At 47.5% G+C, this 20,254-nt stretch overlaps 2 protein-coding genes across 3 annotated transcripts; one reads left to right on the top strand and one right to left on the bottom strand.

Annotated features, from left to right (window-relative positions):
* The first annotated feature begins 1,913 nt into the window (after positions 1-1,913).
* Positions 1,914-10,746, top strand: LOC125443968 (galanin peptides-like). 2 transcript variants are annotated; one of them, XM_048516385.1, is made up of 6 exons: positions 1,914-1,934; positions 3,092-3,172; positions 5,848-5,902; positions 8,912-9,004; positions 9,094-9,168; positions 10,151-10,746. In XM_048516385.1, the coding sequence occupies exons 2-6, from the start codon at positions 3,092-3,094 to the stop codon at positions 10,207-10,209; spliced, it is 363 nt and encodes a 120-aa protein (XP_048372342.1). In that variant the 5' UTR covers positions 1,914-1,934; the 3' UTR covers positions 10,210-10,746. The 2 variants fall into 2 exon arrangements, with proteins under 2 accessions (XP_048372342.1, XP_048372344.1); XM_048516387.1 differs by having other exon boundaries at positions 8,915-9,004.
* Positions 10,747-13,859: 3,113 nt separating this feature from the next.
* PTH2 (parathyroid hormone 2) lies at positions 13,860-18,407 on the bottom strand. Its single transcript, XM_048516705.1, has 4 exons — positions 18,402-18,407; positions 17,763-17,826; positions 17,539-17,659; positions 13,860-14,515 (listed from the first exon to the last, which is right to left on the bottom strand). The coding sequence occupies exons 1-4, from the start codon at positions 18,405-18,407 to the stop codon at positions 14,122-14,124; spliced, it is 585 nt and encodes a 194-aa protein (XP_048372662.1). The 3' UTR covers positions 13,860-14,121.
* Positions 18,408-20,254: the final 1,847 nt, after the last annotated feature.

Here is a 20,254-nt window from a genome sequence, read left to right on the forward strand (position 1 = left end):
CTCTCTCAATTACCTTCCCCAGGAACGATAAGTTCGAAACGGGGCGGTAATTGGCCAGATCGCCAGGATCTAAGGATGGTCTTTTTAAGAGTGGGCGGACCACTGCCTCCTTCAACCCACCCGGAAACACTCCTTGCTCAAGGGAGCTGTTGACTATATTCAACAGGTGGGGTCGTAACTCCTCCCGGCAAGCCTTTATCAGCCAAGAGGGGCACGGATCCAGAGGACAGGTAGTAGGTCTAACAGCAGCTAGGACCCTGTCAACATCGGACTCGCAGAGTAGGGAAAACTGATCCAATCCAGAATCCAAAGACGGCGAAGAAGCCTCGAGTTCCTTTACTGTATCAATTGTGGCCGGAAGGTCCCGGCGGAGTGACGCGACTTTATCTACAAAAAAGCTCTGAAATGCCTCACAGCCGATAGTCAATTGAGAATTTATAGACCCCTCCACCAAAGAGGTGAGGGATCGAACAATCCGAAATAATTGTGCCGGGCGAGAGCTAGCAGATGCGAGGGAGGACGAGAAGTGGGCATTCTTCGCCCTCCGTATCGGATATTGATTGGCTTTCATAAACGTCCTATAAGTTGTTCACGCCACACGAAACTGACCAACCAGAACCGCATCTAGCCCGGTCTGAACACCGGTCACCGAATTTGCACCAGCGCCAGTCGGCATCACCGCACGCATCACCACGTTCGAGATCGCAGCATCAGCCTGGGAACGATTTCCTTGATGACATCGGACAGTCTGGAGTTCCAGCCCGTCGCCCGCTCATCGAGGGTGCCAGGAGCGCTCAGGGTCCCGCTAGGTGCCATCTTGTGAAACTTGGTCAGTCTCCATAAGTCTTCGCGGGCGGACATAACAGGGTCCGCCGCCTAGACAGGCTTGGCGCCGCGAAATAATTCGAACCTTCAGGGCAAAATGGTCGGACCATGGCACTCTGTTAACAGAGGATACGCACCATATTCACTCCCGCCCCAAAAACCAGATCCAAAGTGTGGCCAGCTTCATGGGTAGCGCCGGTGTTAAGAAGGGAGAGTCCCAGCGTCACCATGGATGACACCAGATCCACTGCCGCTGAACATGAGGCGGTGTCCACATGGACGTTAAAGTCCCCCCAAGACGCATAAGTCGGGGGAATCGCAATCGCCACTCGGCCACCTCCTCCAGCAGCCGTGGCAGGCCGGGCCACCCGCGCGCCAGGGCGACCGGGTACACCAGGAGGACGGCCAACCTCTCCCCAGACAGCCACTCGTCCAGCACAATTCTCGAATCCTGAAATTTGAGGGGCAGGGACTGCCCTGAAGGCTATGGAATCTCCTATTGAACATCGCCATTACCTCCTCCCCGGCCCTGTGTTCGGTGACTGGTGGGACACAAGCGAAACCTGGGGGCATGCATCGCATTGACGGCGCTTTAATCGCCTCAGCCTCCCGCACTCCAGGTCTCGCGATGCAAGCCAGGTCCATCATCTGCTACCGGTGAAAATCTCGCTGCGTTGCGGTCTTATTATTACTGGACCTGGCATTTATCAACACCAGGCTCGAAGCAGGGTATCCCTGAGTCTCTCTGCTCGCATCTCTCGGGATAAGCCGAGGTGGCCAGAAAGGGGACCTATATGCGCATCTCCCCCCCTTTCTCTCATATGGCCCCCTCCAACCCGCATATCTACCCCGTCCCCATAACACTGGGATCTCCCGGCCCCCCCACACTGCCCCCCCACTGCCGTCTCCTCCCATGAAAAAGTCCATGAAGTTATAAGTAAGAAATGAAGTTATAAGTAAGCAATAGTAAACATTGGGGTGCTGTGTGTTTTCCGGGCTGTATGGCCGTGTTCTAGCAGCATTCTCTCCTGACGTTTCGCCTGCATCTGTGGCTGGCATCTGATCTTCTGAAGATGCCAGCCACTCAGCATCTCAAGACAGACCTGAAGGTAGGAAACTTTCTCATCTTTGGCAGTTTATAATTTTAAGGCGTCCATCTGGGAATGGAATGCTGGTTTTAAGATCCCTCAATGGGGCTGATAAAGCATCACAATAGAGTACAATAGAGTATTCACTATTTTTTTGGTCAGCTTTCTGTGTGTAACAGGTAAGAATTCATCAGGTGTGACCTCTTGCGTCCTAACAGTGCCGTGAGGGCTATACCTCACCTGTTGGATGCAATCAAAAGCAAAAGATTTGGGACCATACCTATAATATTTGCCAGCTGCCCAAGAAGGGAAGGAAGGTGCTGTCTGTGAGGAGTCAGAATCTGAACACTTCAAGGTGAGGTACATGTTTTTCAGAGAGCTGAAGAGGTATCACAGAGGCATTACTGCCCCTGATGTACATACTCACTTGCTATTGTCTGTGGTCAAACAGGTGGTGCAGGTTTCTCTTGTGCCTTAAGAAAACCTGCAAAACCTGCTTGTCTGGAGATGACCATGAGATAAAAATAATACTTCTTTGTCCTAGATTCTTGGATGGGGGAATGCAGGAAAGACTCATGAGCTTAGTGGGACTTGCTCTCTAATAAGTGTGTATAGCATTGGTGGAGTGTTGGTGGAAAGGGCTGTTAGAGTGCAACTGACTAATGGTGACCCTGTAGGTTTTCAATGAAAGAGATGAATAGGGGTGGTTTGTCATCAGCCTGCCTCTTTGCAGCATCTCTCAATTACTCTGGTGGTCCCGGATCCAATTTTTTACCAGGGCTGCCTAGCTTAACTTCTGGGAGCTGACAAGAAGAGGGAGCAAGCTTGTTTTCTGCTGCCTCAGACACTAGGACACAGAGTAATGGATTTAAGGTGCCGGAAAAGAGATTCCACCTAAACATTAGGAAGAACTTTCTGACTGTCAGGGCTGTTGGACAGTGAAATTCACTGCCTCAGAGAGTGGTGGAGTCTCCTCCTTTGGAGGTTTTTAAAGAGAGGCTGGTTGATCATTGCTTTGATCGTGTGTTCCTTCATGGCAGGGGGGTTGGACTTGATGGCCCTTGTGTTCCCTTCCAACTCTATGATTCTAAGGAAGGAAGAACCTGGGCACCTGGGTAAGAGGATGATGTGATCAGAGATGGCATTTCTCCTCAGCTTCTCTTCTGTCTCTCTCACAGATGTGGCACTCTCGGCCCATGTTGTGTTTTTCTTTGCTCCTCTGTGGACTTCTTGGGGAATGCTTAGGAACTGCCCTTCTGGTGAGTGAGGTCAGCTCTTCTAGCCTTGATTTTCTTATGTTTCTTCAGCAATGTTATACTCTGTTTCACATTAAGCAAGGAAGAGTTGGTGTCTGCAAGCTCTTCAATAATCTCCAATCGTTTCCAGCATCGCCAGTATCCTTTATTAGTTAGACTTCATGGGAGGAGTCAGAGTCCTAAGCTTTCAATACTATTCAGTAGATGTATATCTCTCCTCCACAGAACAAAGCGTGCCGAATGCTCTGCCTGGGCCCTAATGCCTACCTAGCCCTGCTCTCCTCCCTCTTTGAAAGTGAAAATACGTTTCAGCATAAACGCTCCCGGGTCAAAGCACCATGTTCAGTAACACACAGAATAACCGTTTTGACGAAGGCAGCATGTAAAAATGAATGATAATTCTCATATTCGTTTGGAAATCTATACAGAAGCCTGCAATTTTCTCAACTGCTGTGCCTCCACTGACCAAACCAGTGTCTTTATGTGAAACAGATTATATCAGCACCAAGGTGTTTTTGTTTGGGAGGGGGAGGTCGTGGGCAACCTGGTACCCCCTCCCATCACCTTCCCATCACCTTCTCCCCATATGTCCCAAATAGGTCTCTGCGTTCGGCAGAGGCCAACTTACTGGTGATCCCTGGCCCCTCAATGATGCGGCTAGCCTCCACCCGGGACCCAGGAACCTTTACAACCCTGGCCCCAGCCTGGTGGGCAGCTTCTCCCACTCCAGGCTGTCAGGGCTCTGCGGGATCTCAATGTAAGGTTCCGCAGGAGACCTGCAAGACTGGGCTGTTCTACCCGAGACCTTTGGGGAGAGCTGGCCCACTGATGCCCCCCCCTTTACTTAACATCAGTGGATCCCTGCCGTCTCCTTCCCTCTTTCTCTTTTAGGGGACTTGAAGTTATGCGATGCCATCTGTTATGCTGAAGATTTAGTGTGCTTTCACGTTTTAATGGGGTGGGGTTTATTTTATATAGAGCCAAATTAATTAATATTTAACTGATTTTAGTCCTTGATTTTATTGTGCTCTATTTATGTTTGTTGTTCACCGCCCTGAGCCCTTCGAGGGAGGGCGGCATAGAAATAAATAAATAAATAAATAAATAAATAAATAAATAAATAAATAAGTACAGCCCCTGCTGCCCCCAGAGGGAGACAGGGAATTGAACAGCACTAACTTCTCCTTACTATTCCAAGAGGAGCAGACAGCCTTGGGGTTGGGTCTTCCTGACTCCTGTTTCAGTATTGCTGTAGAGTGGTGCCCAAGGTAGCCATGGTGCCTGCCGACGCCTTTCCTAGCCTGCACCGAGTGTTTTTGCAGAGTGGGCAGGGCAAGGCGGGGTTTTTGCCCAGCAAGGCATTTGACTGGCTGTGCTTTTCATAAACAGGGGTGGCTGCAATCTGTGGCTGAAGGAAGGTGCGTCCCCCACTTAGTGGCTGTTTGAGCTATTTTGAACCAGTTGTTTAGTGACTGTGCTCACAGCGCTGGGTCGAAATCAGAAGTGGGATCCAGCAGGTTTTCACAGGTTCCTGAGAGTAGGTTACTAATTATTTGTGTGTGCCGAGAGGGGGTTACTAATTGGTGATTTTGCCACGTGATTTTTGCCTTAGTTACGCCCCTCCTCTCAGCAAATGGCAGCGCGGGAACTTGAAGCAGTCTAGCAGGAGGTTGCACCGAATGTGGCAGCCTGCGCCTGCGTGCATTAAGATTTCCAGCTTGGGGACCCGAGCACAGTGGCTGCGTCCTTGCCCACAGCCCCGCCCAGGAATGCCCGCCCCCGGAATGCCTGCCCTGCCCCATCATGCCCCGCCCAGCCCCATTGGCGCTACTCCACAGTTTGAATCCCACCACCATGGGAACCTGTTACTAAAATTTTTGGATCTCACCACTGGTCGAAATCCCAAAGGTGCCCATTTACTCAAAAAGCATGGGCCCCCTCTTCTATAGAGCAACCCATTCTTCAGGGGACAGCTATGAAGCTGCCAGTCCAAGTTTGCATAAAACATTTGACCTTATCTCTTTTTGGGGGCTAGGTGTTAGGTCTCAAACCTTGAATCAATAAACTGACCCTGTGTGGTTGATCAGCAGTGTGTATTGGAAGGCAATGAAGCCCCTAGCTTGTTAAAGCCAGTTCTGGCGAACCTGGCTTTTGCTATCCCCTTTATTCAGAAACCGTCCCCCCTCCCGTTTTCCCAAAGAACGTGAGAAAGGTTGGCAACAGATAGAGATAAATCCACCTGGCCTCCTCTCACAGACCAATGGAAACATCCCGTTTCCCATGGGAGCAAGAGTGTCAGGGGTAAGCCTAGTTATCTACCGAGCGTGTGAAGCCATAAAGAAAAGATGAAAGAAAGAACGTCCCCCTTACAGCAGTGGTAACATATAGCAGGCTGGTTACATGTATCTTGCGGTGATTACATTGAGGTAGGAATGCATCTCAATCATCTAGATACAATCACCGGTGATATATCTTGTAACAATGACATGAAGCTAGGAATGCATCTCGATCAACTAGGTTCAATCCCTGACAGCTAGGTGGGCTTTGGTGGGGTAGGCCTGCGGTCTGTGTAGACATCCAGGTGACCAGAGGATGTTGGCTACAATTGCCTCTTTTGTGGGATTTCTGACAGGGTGGGACTCATCTAATCGGACTTTCCTTGCCTCTTCCTGTTATAGCCCAAGGATAAACGTGGCTGGACCCTGAACAGCGCTGGATATTTGCTGGGACCTCGTAAGTCTATATAGGCCTAAAGCAGGGGTAGGGAACCTGCGGCTCTCCAGATGTTCAGGAACTACAATTCCCATCAGCCTCTGTCAGCATGGCCAATTGGCCATGCTGGTAGGGGCTGATGGGAATTGTAGTTCCTGAACATCTGGAGAGCCGCAGGTTCCCTACCCCTGGCCTAAAGTGTCCACTTGGGTTGGGATGGGAAAGATAGGTGGGTGTGGCTCAAAGTACAGGAAATGGCGCCTGCGAATGGACTCCACCCGGATACATGCAAATGGACCACACCCCCTCTCCCACCTGTGAAGTGGACATGATGCCATGGAGAGAAACCCATCTCACCGTGACATGCTTCTGCAGATGCCAGTCATAGCTGCAGGCGAAACATCTGGAGCTAAAGCTACCAGATCACGGCCTCACAGCCTGGAAAAGCCCATAATGATTCTGGCTGTGAAAGCCTGTGACAATACATTGTTTAGGAAGGACTTGGGGGGAGCTGTCTTCTACCAGAACACGGAAGGGGGCGGAAAATGCCCCTCCAGTAGGATAGACAGATCTCATGGCGAAAGACCAATGACAGGCTCAGCTCAAGAAAGCCACAAGACTCTTGTGGCGCAGTGGTTAAGAGCAGATGCATTCTAATCTGGAGGAACCGGGTTTGATTCCCCGCTCTGACGCTTGAGCTGTGGAGGCTTATCTGGGGAATTCAGTTTAGCCTGTGCACTCCCACACACGCCAGCTGGGTGACCTTGGGCTAGTCACAGTTCTTCTGAGCTCTCTCGGCCCCACCCACCTCACAGAGTGTTTGTTGTGAGGGGGGAAGGCCAAGGAGATTGTAAGCCCCTTTGAGTCTCCTGCAGGAGAGAAAGGGGGGATATAAATCCAAACTCCTCTTCCTCTTCCTCTTCCTCTTCCTCTTCCTCTTCCTCTTCCTCTTCCTCTTCCTCTTCTTCTTCTTCTTCTTCTTCTTCTTCTTCTTCTTCTTCTTCTGTGTTTTCAACGGGCTTCTCAAGGTGTCCCCCCACCCATCCCCCGGTACTTTGGAAGCTTGCAAAATCTGCTTGGCCAGAGACAGCTAAAAATTAAAGAATGCAAATACCAAAGCTAGTTGGGCCATCTTGAAATCTCTCAAACTATTCTGTAACTATTCTTCTATATCTCATAAGGGAAGAATCTGTCAGAACCACAGGGGTGTAGACAAATTTTTTCCGGAGGAGCGCCCCACAGGAGCAGATCACCCAGCAGGAACCAGGAACAGCACACAGACACAAAGTCACCAAAGAAGAAGAGAAGAGGAAGAGGAAGAGTTTGGATTTATATCCCCCCTTTCTCTCCTGCAGGAGACTCAAAGGGGCTGACAATCTCCTTGCCCTTCCCCCCTCACAACAAACACCCTGTGAGGTAGGTGGGGCTGAGAGAGCTCCGAGAAGCTGTGACAAGCCCAAGGTCACCCAGCTGGCGTGTGTGGGAGTGCACAGGCTAAACTGAATTCCCCAGAGAAGCCTCCACAGCTCAGGCGGCTGAGCAGCCGGGGGAGATCAAACCCGGGAGTTTCAAGCCCTCCGGGTCCAGGCCCTTAGAGCCTACTCGAGCTCTCTCTTAACCTCCCTCGCCACTGCCTTGCTCCACCCGAGGTTCCCTTTTATTGTTGTGGTACTAAGCAGCAAAGTGCTTTGCCAGGCAGCAGGTGTTCCAAGACACACTCATTTGCCTTCCCTCTGCCACATATATACAAATGTCCACCTATCCGGTGCAGGTGTCTTATCAGTCCTTGGCTGCACACGGCACTGTCCAAGGTCAGACATAACTGTCATGTAGATTAAGCTGACACTTTGACAGCACCTGACAGAACCTCCCCCCTTTTAAACCCAGCTTATTATGGATTGTTTGCAGTGGTGGGATCCAAAAATGTTAGTAACAGGTTCCTACGGTGGTGGGATTCAAACTGTGGCGTAGCGCCAATGGGGCTGGGTGGGGCACGACAGGGGCGGGGGTGGGCATTCCGGGGGCGGGGCATTCCTGGGCGGGGCTGTGGCAAGGACACAGCTGCTGTGCCGGTCCTTGGGCAGGAAACGAATGCACGCAGGCGCAGGCTGCCACGCACGCCGGTGCACCTCCTGCTAGACTGCTTCAAGTTCTGCGCGCTACTGCTGAGAGGAGGGGCGTAACTAAGGCAAAAATCACGTGGCAAAATCACCCATTAGTAACCCCCTCTCGGCACACACAAATAATTAGTAACTTACTCTCGGGAACCTGTGAGAACCTGCTGGATCCCACCTCTGGTTGTTCGTCACATCAGGAGGGATACCGAAGAGCCAGTAAGATCACATTATAGCTGTGCCCCATTATTGTCTGTTAAAGGCAGAGTTGGGAAATCAGCAACTAATACTTCTTGGCAATGCCTGCCCCTCACATTCTGCATGAGCGGTGAGCCAGAAAGTTCAGTATCCATGAACGCTGCAGGCATCTGTAGGCAAGCAGCACAATCTTTGGCATCAATCTCCCATTCTATCATGTGAGCTTAACAACCATTGGACTGCCATACAGGTAGCTTCAACCGCTCCTGTTTACTAGGGACAGTCCTTTTGTTTCCGGAATGTGCCCTGGTCTGGTGTTGTCCTTTTCCTGATCCTTGGGGATCATCTTGATTAGAGCAAGTTGCTAAGGGTGTCGTTCTTTCAAAGCTCAGCACCCTTTCCTGGGATCCTAGAAGTTAAATCTCTGAATGGCAGATCTCCTCTCAGTGAGGTTCCTTGCAATTTCTCAGTGGAGATCAGCCCTCTCATGTGTATGCATGGAAGTTAAGACATTCCGCATCTGACGTGCAACTTCATTTTGGATGGCCGACTGTAGGAATGCTACGCGAGTGTATTTTTAGCCTGCAAACCAAACACCCTCTTTGATATTCATGCAGAATGAAAGGGGTATAGCCGGTAGAATACAGGCTTCAGCAATGTTCGTGGGCTGAATGCGTCTAGTTTAATCCAGCTTTCTCTTCCCTTCTGATTCCCAAAGCAGATGCCCACCAGACGCTGACGGATAAAGGAGGCCTAGCCGGTAAGCGGGAAGCTATGGAGGACCTGTATTCGTTAGGGCAGGATCCCTTTGGTGAGCACCTCCTCTTGACCCCTCTCCTCGAAACCCGCTCCGCCTTTCCATCCGCTCCGCCCTTCAGTCCCGGTTCTTCTCTCTTGCAGCTACAGCTGTCCGCCCCGCTGAGGAAAGCACTCTCCAAACCCTGATGGATTTCCTCTCTTTCCTGCACCTCCGAGGTGAGTGTTTCGGCCAGGCACCCTAGAAGGGAGAGGGGCTATCAGTTTTAATGAGCTAATTGTGGTGTCACAGAAAATATAAGATTCACAAACACGCGTACCTGTAATATAAATTGCTTGGGCCAGCGCCTATGTGCCACTCGTGTTTGTGAATCTTATATTGTTTTGGACGTAGCACATTAACTTCATAGATTGTCACAGAAAATATAACAGATAGTTTCTCTTCGCTCCACATATCTCTTGTCTGATATAATCAACCAATTAGGAGAACTGTGTTTCAGATATAGATTTAATGCAATACCTGGGCGAATCAGTATGTAAGACATAATATTGAAATAGAGTGTGAGTTTTTTTTTATAGTACGGCCGGAAGCTGTGGCCCCTTCCGCACACAAAAAATAATGCATTTTCAAACCACTTTCACAACTGTTTGCAAGTGAATTTTGCTATTCCGCACAGCTTCAAAGAGCACTGAAATCAGTTTGAAAGTGCATTATTTTGCATGTGCGGAATGAGCCTTTATGTAACGAACAACTTTTATTGATTGTTCTTTTTAGTTTTCATTGAAAACTTTCAAAAATAACTTCAATTTCTGTTTCTTTGATTGTTTGTTTTCCTCCTTTCTTTTCTTATTCTTCTTTTCCTTTCCTTTTTTCCCTTCTGTTTAATTAGAATTGATACGTTTATTAGTATTGTTGTCGTTTGGGCTCCTTTGGGCATTAAAATAACTTTCTCCTCCAGTTCTGAAATGGGTCACTGCTTGCAAGAAAGTGTATGCATGAATAGCAACAGCTCAAAAAAGGAAAGTTTATATAGAACTGCCGTGCATTCAGTGTGCACTTTTGTTGGTTCAGACATTTGTTTGGAGCAGAGGATGCTAGGAATGCCAAAGTTCCTTTTGCTGGTTGTTAGATGGGAAGTAGATGGGATCCCATTGGGAGCCTAAGAACTCATTCTTCTTTTTTCCCCATTTTCTTCTACAGAGCAAGCGGCTGTTTCACGCCTGCCACTCCCACTGGTGGAAAAATCCGTTCAACAGTAGCGTCTCTCTCCTAAATGGTGCCCCACCAGAGCTGCCTGCTATTGCCTCACTCAGACTTTCCCCCATTTCTCTTTCTCTGACTGTCTCCCTCTTTTTCCCCCCCGTGGAATTGTTATTCCAACACAAATTCGTGTCAGTATGTTTTGTTCTTGTGCCAAACCCTAAGGTTTCCTCTTCAGTTGACAGACAGTGCAGTGTAGTGGTTACAGTACTGGACTAGTTTCAGTCTACAGGAGATCACTTGGATTCGAGTTCAGTAGCGTTTTTAAGACCGACGAGAGTTTTAGGGAATAAGCTTTCGAGAGTCCAGAAAGCTGATATCTTAAAACGCTTGCTGTTCTTGATTAGACTCGAATCTAATTATGGGACTAGGGTCTGGGAGAATTGTGTTTGATTCCTCACCCTACTCTGGGAGTCCCCTGGGGGACTTTTGGGACAGTCACAAGCTCTCTGTCTAACCCACATCACAGGGTCATTGTGTGGATAACCACTACACTACGCCAGCATGGTGTAGTAGTTAAGAGCAGGTGCACTCTAATCTGGAGAACCAGGTTTGATTCCCTGCTCTGCCACTTGAGCTGTGGAGGCTTATCTGGGGAACTAGATTAGCCTGTGCTTCTGAGCTCTCTCAGCCCCACCCTCCTCACACGGTGTTTGTTTGGGGGGGAGGGGGAGGGAAAGGAGATTGTAAACCCTTTTGAGTCTCCTTACAGGAGAGAAAGGGGGGATATAAATCCAAACCTCTTCTTCTTCTTTCCCATCCCTGCTGTTTCCCAGACTTGGTCTCTTGCAATCATTCCTCTTGCATACGTGCATTCTTGCATAATCTTTTAACTCCTTTTCAAAAAGGGTGCACACAGTAACGCTCATTCCCTCTTTTTCGAGGCCTTCTCAACCGGAAAAGAGACCGCAACCAAGAAATCAGAAGGAGATTGAGACTAGAAAGGGCAGCCACGAAGGAGCTAGAAAAGATTCTTAAGTGTCAGGCTGCATCACTGTTGACCAAGATCGAGATAAATCGTGCCATGGCATTCCCTGTTGCTGTGTACGGATGTGAGTCTACTCTGACCACAGCACCAAATCGGCCATCACCCGAGCAATAGAAGACTCTTGTGCACAATCATGGTGGTTGCACACTTGCCCAGAGACTTCCTTGCCTTGGTCAAAACTCGCACACACTAAGATAAACACACATGAGCTTTCTGCAGCTCTCTCCTCTCTTCTGCTGGGACTGTGGTTTTGTTTTGTTTTGTTTTTGTAAACCAACCAATTTCATCCTCCTTGTGGGGACGGAGAGGCTGGAATTTGGGGGCTGAGTTTGTGCAGTTCCAGGTGGGAGAGGCCCACGTGAAAGGATTACTTGAATAAATCTTTCTCTTCTAAATTATATTTCTCTCTTGTGGATGTATGTGGTGATTTGGGCTCTAGGAAGAGTGGGGGGATACAGTTGTAGGGACAGCTGCCAGAGATTCTCTAACAGGAACGGACTGTGGGTAAAGTCACCTGTCATCCTGCTCCTTTGCCTGTGATTGGCTGTTTGATGCACTGAAATGAGCAGGTAAAAATTTCAGTGGTCCCCTCTGAATTAACAATTGGGGATACCTTCTACTTAACAGGAATGAATTCAGAGTTTAGAATTTCCCAGTTTAGAGAAAGACAGCTAGGAGAGATGGAACACGCAAAGCAGGTTTATTTATTTCTGTAAATTTATTTCCCACCCATCATCAGACTCGCTGGGCGGGGACATGATACACAGGGCGGATGTATTCTTCCAAAATGCTGGGCCTTGGGGGTACCTAGTGGTTTCAGGGCAAGCAGAGAGAGAATTGCTTCTAAGTCCTCTCAGCAACTAATTTTTAAGAGGGACTCTACTTTCAGATGTTCAGGGTCTAGCGATATTGGGTCTGCCCGCTGAAGTATTCTCCCTTGAATCAAGACACAAACAAAAGGCTCTTTATCTGACTGTTGTGAGTTTTCCGGGCTGTGTGGGCATGGTCTGGTCGTTTTTACGACTCACATTTTGCCCCCATCTCTCAATATAGCACATTTAAATCCCACTTTTCTACCACAAAGCTTAGGGCAGGATACACAATACTTCCTCTCCGCTATATCTTCCCCACAATCCTGTGGGGTCGGAACCTCTATTCCACACCGGGTCTTTGAGTCCATGGCTGTTTCCCACACGACTGTTTGTTCTCCCTTGATATTCTTACTACAGCACTGTTTGGGGAGACTCAACGGCCCCTTCCGCACAGGCAGAATAATGCACTTTCAATCCACTTTCACAATTGTTTGCAAGTGGATTTTGCTCTTCCGCACAGTGAAATCCTGCTGCAAAGTGCATTGAAAGTACATTAAAAGTGCATTATTCTGCATGTGCGGAAGGGGCCAAAGTCATCCTCTAGTACCTGCCCTTTTCTTGCAATCTTGGCACACACTTTTTGGAACAGTTGGAGAGCTTTTCCCAGGCTTAAAAAAACCCCCCAGGAACATCTGGATCACTAGAGCATCACAGCATTATCCATGGTCTACTAATGCCCAGCGTTCACTTTCTTTAAAAAAGCAAAGTCTCTTGCAGCACATTTCCCCACATATCTCCACAGTGAAATTGGCTGGATAGATACCTTTTTAAAAAATGTTTGTAGTTCTTATAATATGGCAATAGGTCATTATAATGATATAGCTATTTACCACCCCTCTTTTTTAAAAAAAGCTTTCTGTTGAGGAGGGGATGGTAGCTATAGAAGAAGAAGAGTTTGGATCTATACCCCACCTTTCCCTCCTGTAAGGAGACGCTAGGTGGCTTACACGCTCCTTTCCCTTCCCCTCCTCACAACAGACACCTTGTTAGGTAGATGGGGCTGAGAGAGTTCTGAAGAACTGTGACTAGCCCAAGGACACCCAGCAGGAATGTAGGAGTGTGGAAACACATCTGGTTAACTAGATAAGCCTCTGCCACTCAGGTGGAGGAGTGGGGAGTCAAACCTGGTTCACCAGATTAGAATCCACCTCTTAACCACTACACCAGGCTGGCTCTCAGAAGGGCTGAGCTATTGCAACCTTGGTTTGCCAGTATAAACAGCAACCAACACCCAAGCAGAGCTCACTTCTATGTAGCTGAGATCATATATCTATTTTGTTCTGCCTGGTTTGCCATGGAGTGAGCGCCAGAACAAGAAGACGGCTTGCCCTCAACCCCTCATGCTGATCTTACTGTGGAGAAAGAGCCCTTTGTGTGTCTTAGGCCCCTTCCGCACATGCAGAATAATGAGTTTGAGTTTTGAGTTTGGATTTATATCCACCCCTTTCTCTCCTGCAGGAGACTCAAAGGGGCTGACAATCTCCTTGCCCTTCCCCCCTCACAACAAACACCCTGTGAGGTAGGTGGGGCTGAGAGAGCTCCGAAGAACTGTGACTAGCCCAAGGTCACCCAGCTGGCGTGTACAGGCTAATCTGAATTCCCCAGAGAAGCCTCCACAGCTCAGGCGGCAGAGCTGGGAATCAAACCCGGTTCCTCCAGATTAGATACACGAGCTCTTAACCTCCTACGCCACTGCTGCTCCTGCACTTTCAATCCACTTTCAGTGCACTTTGCAGCTGGATTTTACTGTGCGGAATAGCAAAATCCGCTTGCAAACAGTTGTGACAGCGGATAGAAAGTGCATTATTCTGCATGTGCGGAAGGGGCCTTCGCAGAGGAGACCAGCTTAATGGACAATTGCCTGTGTGTTTGTGGAGAGGGGATGGAAAGACTTTGGAACGGAATTGGAAACAGGGCTGAGGGGGAGGGTGAACAGATTTGAAGCCTGCCATCGTTCTATGAAACAGCAAGCTCATTCTTGGTGAGTTTCAGCGAATGGTGTCACGTCCTCGTTGTCATTTCCCCTTCCCTGTGGCCGCCATCTCTCCTTCTTACTCAGAGTTCACCACCAAGAACTTTTGTATATAGGAATTGAGCCATTTCTGCCTTTCCATAGCCGTCAACATTTTGCTCTTTTCTCGGAAGGCCGCATCGTCGGCTACCGCAAGGCTCCGTTTCCCACCCCATCTTTGTACCCAGCTAAGTGGGAAGAAGGCTATCTCCGGGCCTTCAAGAGGCAGAGCTTCCTGAGGGGACTTCTTGTCTTGCCCTTTGCCATCTTTCCGTTCACGCCGAGGAGCTGTGACATCCGAAGATGTCCACTTGAGTTTCCAGTCGTGCAGGGTGAGGGAAGGGATGCGACTGCCCCAGGGGATGAAGGGGTTTTTGACGTCAACATTGCTGTCTGGTGAAAGAGTCTTCAACGCATCGTGCTTCCAAAGCAAGCTAGGAAAGAAAGCAAGTGGGAAAGCCTTTGGTTTTCTGAACAGACACTGGGATCTGGCAGGTTGACAACAAGAAGGCGACTTTGAGAGGAAAGTGTCACAGAAGGTCTATCTAAACCACACTCCGTTCCACATAAAGATGTTAGTTTGCTCAATTATGGTGCAGCAGTCGAGAAAACTGTATGCTTCCGCATTAAAATATAGTCCTGAACAAATATGAGAATTATTCATTTTTAAGTGTTGCCTTTGTCAAAATCATTATTTTGTGCATTATTAAACATGGTACTTTGAAACAAGCGCATTTCAGCCAAAATTTATTTTTACTTTCAAACTGATTGGGGCGGGGGGGGGGGGAGAGCAGGGGTAGGTAGGCACTAGGATCCAGGTGGAGCAGTCTACAACAAAGAAGATCCGGCATGCTTTGCTCTGTAGTGGAGGAATATACAATCTACTATCATCTATCTGTGGAACAAAGTATAAGGGCTGTCACTACACCTCCTGCAATAATCCCTTATATGTTAATTACAGAACCATGGTGGAAGAATTTAAGTTAAATTATAGAATTAACTATACTGTAAACAACTTGGGGCCAACCTTCTTGAAGTGTATAAAGTACCATGTGCATGGAAGGTATTCAAATATATCTGTGTGTGTGTGAGGGACAAAATTCCTTGGACACTAGCATCATGCTGCATCCAGACCAGGGGGCTGCAACCTGCGACTCTCCAGATGTTCATGGACTACAATTCCCATCAGCCCCTGCCAGCATAGCCAATTGGTAGTCCATGAACATCTGGAGTGCTGCATGATTTGTAGTCCATGAACATCTGGAGAGCCGCAGGTTGCAGACCCCTGATCCAGACCAATATGTTTTATTTTACTTTTAATGCAGTTCTGTGCAGCAGCCACTAGGGGCAGGAGAAAGGCTGAGCACAGTAAATGGCAGTCACTCTCGCCTTTCTGCAAGGCTGAAGCAAACCCTTGCTTAAGAGATCATGGGAAGCCCCCCCAACCGAACTAGCATTGGAGCGAGGCAGTCTATCCTTTCCCTCTTCCTTTTCTTACAACCCACTCCATAGTTTTGTCGTCCAGAGATCTTGCAAAGTGCGTCGCAGCAACATAAAACACCCTTTCCCTCTCTTTTCCTTAATTTCTCTCCCCCTTTTTCATACTGTCCTCCTTCATTTTGCTCTCTTTATTTCAGGATCTGCCTTCATGTCTCTCTCCCTCTCCCTCTTTTTTTCTCGTCCTCCCCACCTTTATTTGCAAGTCTTGGTCTCAACTTCTTCTCATTCCTATCCTCCTTGCCAACTTCGAATGTATTTAATAGCTGCATAGCAGCAAACCTTTGTTAATATTTTGGACAGAAGGAGGAAGTTAATATTTCCCCATGATCTAACAAAGTCGTAAAAGGATGTGTTCCCCTCCACATTTTACATGCATGCTGATGGACTGTTTATCTCTTTCAGTGGTTCTACACATGGGACAGGAATTAGATCCCCCAGCTTAGGCACCGGGTTGTTAGCATTGGGCACTTCCGCACATACAGAATAACACACTTTCAATCCACTTTCACAATTGTTTGCAAGCGGGTTTTGCTATTCCGCACATTGAAATCCAGCTGCAAAGTGCATTGAAAGTGGATTGAAAGTGCATTATTCTGCATGTGCGAAAGTGCCTATTAACACTGTGTTGGTGGGACATCTAATAGTCCTCTGTAATGACTACTTTGCTATATGACAGATACTATGATCTTTTTAGACAATAGCAGCAAAATTAATCCCAGTGATCCCAGTACCTCTCATCCAGCATCACTGCATAACCATCTTAACCCTGCTTTTGTGCTAGGTAAAAGTACAAGGGTAAACTGAAATGGGATTCTTATTAACCTACCTAACAAATATTTATTGTGATATGATGTTTTTGTGAAATGGAGCCTACTTGGTCAGATGTTAGAAATGTATCCTCTTGGTAGACATATATAAGTGTACATAAACATAAAATTACAAAATTAGACACATGGCTATAGAGAGTGATATACAGTGTGATATGATAATTTGGTTTGGATCAAGGTCGAATGAAGCGAACAGATGGAATTTTTGTCTGGGGGCCCAGGGTCACTCTCAGCTGCCCTTCACGTGAGTATCGTAACTATGTCTTTTCTTTGAGACTCCGTATCCTCTGCCGTACCATTCCCAGCACCACCCTATGCAGAATTACACCAGCGTGGTGTAGTGGTTAAGGGCAGGTGGATTCTAATCTGGAGAACCGAGTTTGATTCCCCACTCCTCTACCTGAGCGGCGGAGGCTTAACTGGTGAACCAGATGTGTTTCCTTACTTCACATTCCTGCTGGGTGACCTTGGGCTAGTCACAGTTCTCTCTGAACTCTCTCAGCCGCACCTACTTCACCAGGTGTCTGTTGTGGGAAGAGGAAGGGAAAGGAGCTTATAAGCCACCTTGAGTCTCCTTACAGGAGAGAAAAGTGGGGTATAAATCCAAACTCTTCTTCTTCTTCTTCTAAGCCGATTTATTTCAATTGATTTATTTAGAATTGCACTGCCAATCTGTCACTTACATCTCACAAACTCAACCCAAGTCTTCCTAGCCAAGTACCTGCTCCCAATGTCAGCCTGTCTTGTATGAACCTGCTTCCTTTGGTATTCCTTTCTGTTTCCCCTCACAGTCTCCCCTTCTACAGAAGAGAAGAATAAATGGGCTCTCCGTCTGGTCTGTGAGCTTCCTACATTTGTACTGAAGTTATAATCCCCCTAACCTGGAACCAATGAAAGCTCCTAATGAGTAGCCAATGGTTGGAAATCGGAGCAGGAAATTGTTGAAAGGGATGTGTGTGAGTATCCCCTTTAAAAATACCACCATCCAGAAAATTTAAAAACTCACTTGGTAAAGAGAGTCTCCCTTCTCTGCCACAGATTCTTTTACAGGACCTTGGTCATGTTTCAGAGCGTTCCCCCACTTCTCTGGGGGTTCCCAGGGGGAGGAAAGAGAACGCCTCGCCACTTACCTGCCTGAATCACGCAGTTTGGGAAGCAAGGTCCCTGAGGAGAGCAGCACACCTGAGCTGAGAAAGGTGATGAGCCAGAGTCCTCTGCCGTTTCTGATCTTGGGTTCCATCACCCCTGATCCTAGGATGGGAGAGAAAAAAACGGAGATAGAATCAGGAACGATCCTGCACAGATTTACTTACAGTATGGGGTCCTCTTCCTGTAAGCTCCCAGGGATCCTTACCAGCACATGAGGGCACCGCAAAGTTTTCTCGTAGCCAAAGTCCGTATCCCCATTCAGCTGCCTCCTGCAGGGGTATTTATACCCCCGTGTCTTTGCTTGTGACGCAAACCAGAAGCCCAGTGTCGGGGCAGGTGGAGGCGTTGGGGTCCCAATCAATGGAAAGGCAAGCCAGTCTCTTTTTAGGAGGAAGAACGGAATAGATTGCTCCGCATCACTTGGATCAAGAAAAATAATGAGGATGTAAAATGGAGCAATGGTGTGTGTGTGTGTGTGTGTGTGTGTGTGTGGAAACACACATACGCAAAAGTTATGATGGTGGGGTTTCAGAAGAAAGAAGTATGGTTTGTTTTTAAAGTGTAAATTGGGAGAGAGAAACCCAGCAACTGACGATGGAAGTAAACAGACAGAAAGGACAGAGCAAGAGGAGGGAAGGAAGGAAGAATGGAAGAAAAGAAATGTCTACATGGAAGAGATAAAGAGCCCCTATCTCTTACATTTTTATTCCACATTTCCTCCATCCCAAAGCAGCTCAAAACATTCATACTCCTGACCTCCCATTTTATCCTCACAACACCCCTGTGGATTAGATTAGGTTCAGGGTCACCTGGGGAATTTCCTGGCTGAGGACGCCATTGATACCTCCATCTCTAAGGCCCTTGTTCAGTATTCTAACTACACATCTATCAAATAAGAGCAGTTTGATCCTCGTGGCTAATTTGTCAACTGGTGAGGAAGCTTTTAGTTCATACTTGGGGCAGCTTTGGAAGAATCTGTGGTAAAATGGGTTGTCTGGCTGGTCTCTAGCTTGTCCAAGATGATTCAGACCCTGAGGTAAAAAGGTCCAATGTTTAGCAAAGAACATAGGCCATAATCCATCAAGAACCTGCTCATGTGATTCCTAGGGATTCCACATAAAGGAAATGCCCATTCTTTTTATGAGATAGGTAGGAAGAAGCACACAATCCCCTTCCGGCATGGAAGTGAAGGCATTACAGATAAACAGAAGGCTATATATCTTTTAAACAGCTACAACTACGAGCTGTGGATTCACATTGCCCTTTGTCCTATTCAGAAGCTTATAGAAAATTAAAAGGTCAACTATTGGATAGAGAGTTCTCTACCCTAATCACCGCGGCCAAGAAAACATGCTCCCCCTGTATTTTTCTCTCCCATTTGAATGGGGCCACTTGTTACATGGCAGATTTAATAAGCAAGAAAAGGCTAAAAGATTGTGCCCATGCAACGATGGCTCAGTTGAATCTCTGGCCCACCAACTACTACACTGTCTCAGATTCAAGGAAATCATATCCAAGTATGTGAATCTTACTCCTTTACATTTACCTCATCTCCCCGATTTAATTAGATTACACTACTTGTTGGACAACCCTGATCCTTCTCTCTGTATGATAGTGGCAGACTTTCTCCTGGAAATTACTAAATGCCAGTAGATTTCCTTCGACCTGTATTGTATATGCTTTTTAATCTTTTTTTTATTACTGTTGTACTGTTTTCTATGCCAATAAAGGCTTGCTTCTACAACTACGAGCTGTTGGAAGCGGTGGCTAAATTTTTAAATGGTGTTATTTTAACTCGTCAGAAGTTGTAAAGGCTGTCATTACCTTGCAATGTTAATGTTAAACGATTTATATTGCCATTAAAGGTATTCGAAATCGAATCAAATCGATTCCTAGGGTTGCCAACAGCTCACAGGGAGAAAAAGGATCTCTCACCTCTTTGACAGAGGCGGATGTTATTTATCAGGTGATATTGACCTTTAGCACACGTTTGGTCTCTTTGGGTCAAGCAAAGGTCAGTTTCCTTCGGGTCAGTTTCTCAATTGCGGATGCGTTTCCCCCTCTTCAGAACAAACTGCGCTGCAGATCAGAGAAGCTCCACACTCATTTTGCTTTCCCTAGCCCACACGGGAGAAATTCTTCTGGCATTTCTGAGGTTTGATGGGGGTCCTTTAAAAAAATTTGGGGGGTGGGCTCTTTTGATCTATCCCAGGAGTGATAGATTATGGAAACGGCCATTAAAAAGAAAATATCAGAGGCAGGCAGCAAACAACCATCTGAACCCAGGAGCAGCAGGGAGCAGGCAAAATGGTGGCTAGGCTTGGAGGAAGCAGCGTAGCACCTTCTTGTGTGTAAATGAGGAAATACTGGGAGACCCCACTGTGACACAACACACAACAGTGCCAAAAACGGTAAGAGCACAAAGTGTCATTGTTTACTTTCTGGCCACGAAACGCCTCAGGTGCTCCACACAACACAACCTCCTGTGAGCTTTGTGGCTGCGTACAAGGTTTGAAACCAGGTTTCCCTAGACCTAGTTCACTGTTCTAACCACTGCACGTACTGCCCCTTTGATGCACACAAAGATAGGAGGAAGAAATCATGATGTTGCTAAGGGACAGACAGGCATATCCGTGTAAAAGTCAAACATAAATGCCAGAATCACTGTTGTTTTTCCCTGAAACTAATACACATTAG

This window comes from Sphaerodactylus townsendi, linkage group LG15, assembly GCF_021028975.2.
Source record: "Sphaerodactylus townsendi isolate TG3544 linkage group LG15, MPM_Stown_v2.3, whole genome shotgun sequence".
Classification (NCBI taxonomy): Eukaryota; Metazoa; Chordata; class Lepidosauria; order Squamata; family Sphaerodactylidae; genus Sphaerodactylus; species Sphaerodactylus townsendi.